At 40.0% G+C, this 1,836-nt stretch overlaps 1 protein-coding gene across 1 annotated transcript in view; it reads right to left on the reverse strand.

The window, feature by feature from the left end:
• SVEP1 (sushi, von Willebrand factor type A, EGF and pentraxin domain containing 1) overlaps positions 1 to 1,836 on the reverse strand; it is a 173,991-nt gene that overhangs the window by 75,776 nt on the left and 96,379 nt on the right. Inside the window, exons 15-16 of the mRNA XM_012802314.2 lie at positions 1,422 to 1,586; positions 635 to 868 (exon numbers count right to left, since the gene is read on the reverse strand). Coding sequence (XP_012657768.1) covers positions 635 to 868; positions 1,422 to 1,586 — 399 coding nt within the window. The remainder of the gene's footprint in view (positions 1 to 634; positions 869 to 1,421; positions 1,587 to 1,836) is intronic.

The following is a 1,836-nucleotide window of genomic DNA, read 5'->3' on the forward strand; positions in this document are numbered from 1 at the left end:
GGGGGGAGGGAGAGTGGGGAGTGGCTGCTTCATGGGTACAGGGTCTCTTTTGAAGGTGGTGAAAATGTTTTGGAAGTAGAGGTAACGGTCACACAACATCATAAATGCACTTAATGCCTTGTTGAATTTTATGTTACGTGAATTTTATACCAATTTAAAAAAGTTGCATTGACTGCCTGGGTGGGAGTCTTTGCTATACCACAGCTGTCTTAATGCGCAGGTGTTACCGGGTAACTTTCTCACCACTCTGGATTTGCTTTACTCACCTGTAAAAGGTGTTCTTAATAAAACAGAACCTCACTGAGGTGCCAAATGGGATTAAACAGGAGGGGTCTCCACTGGTATACATAAGTGGTCAGAAAGTATTAATTATTATTATTGGATCTGTTGCCAAAAACTGTGAGGTCCAAAGATCTATAAATAAAAATATGACTTGAGTGCCTCACCTGAAATAGATTTCTTGTCCTGGCCAATAGTGGTTACTGTGACTCTTGAGACAAAATAGTAATGATGACAATCCCATAACAGCAGCCAAACCTTTCATTTCAATATCCCTTTATTGGGGTACAGTGGGGTACCCATCTTATTTGACCCAATAGACTCTAGATATTTTTGATCACAGAACAAGTCTTACCACACATGCGCCCTCTCAGCACTGAGCCGGGCCTGCAGAAGAGGAAAGCTTTTTCTGTTTCTAGTGAATTGGTGTCAGCTACAAGCATTTCCGAAGCAAGCTGAAAGGAATACATGGGCTCTTTATTGAGGGTCCTTTTCAGTCGATTTGTGATAGTTTCCAAGGTCTTAATGAGTCGTTGCTGATTTTCCAATTCAAGGGTATCATTTCTTTCATCAGGTAACGGCACACTAGCTGAGATAAAAACAAAACAGACAAAACATAACACAGACCCCTGGGGTTTCAGGAAGTCATTTGGAGTTAGTCTTTACCAAATAGAAACAGCATGTTCAAAAATCCTTCAGGAAAAATCAATTCCAAATAAATCCAACCGCTACTCCCTGAACAACTAAGTGCAGAGATAATAGTAAGAACAAAACATTTTATCTGAATCCTTCTCTTGGGTGCTGGATCTCCACCCCATTTAGGGGAGTTCTTTATTATATTCACAGCATATTAAATTCTTGCATTTAAAAAACATGCCTTAGTTCACTTTGCCTAGGTAGGAACACAGCAGGGTGTTGTTGCTATAAGAACCATCACATATCCTTCAGGAAAATAGATTTAAAATATTTTTGCAATATTAATAGCAAAACATGACAAGCCTTAGTTCATTGTGTTGGCCCTCTAATTCTCAGTTCCAGAGTTGTTGACGAATAATGCTAACACACGGGAGATTTGACAAACTGATTACTAGCCAAGAATTTCACATCATTATTCCATTTTCGTGCAGACAGGGTAGCCTTACCTGTGATGTTAAAAATTAACTTAATTTTGTGGTCAGATAATGGGGCACTTCTTTTAATCCGTGAAGATCTGGCTTTGCCAATGCTTGGAGGTGTTTCTTGCACGGCGTCCAAGAAGTCATCGTAGGAGTAATCGAGCCTATTAGCTGCACCCCAACCACCTGGTCCTGGACAGTCAGGGCAGAGAAATAAATGACTGTACATTTCTTCTTCTCTGGATCCTAACATTAAACCACAATCAAATCATACTTGACCATTTCCTCCATAGCCTATAGTGCACTGCATACGGAAGTTGGTCTACAGTCTTACACTGTAATTTTGGGGGACTTCACATTTGACTTAGGTTTCCAGTGAATTGTACTAAAAGAAGAAAGAAAAGTCTGTATGGAGGTATCCCTAGGCATTTACAGTTAATAG

This window comes from Otolemur garnettii, unplaced genomic scaffold, assembly GCF_000181295.1.
Source record: "Otolemur garnettii isolate 467f Iridium unplaced genomic scaffold, OtoGar3 scaffold00014, whole genome shotgun sequence".
In the NCBI taxonomy this organism is placed as follows: Eukaryota; Metazoa; Chordata; class Mammalia; order Primates; family Galagidae; genus Otolemur; species Otolemur garnettii.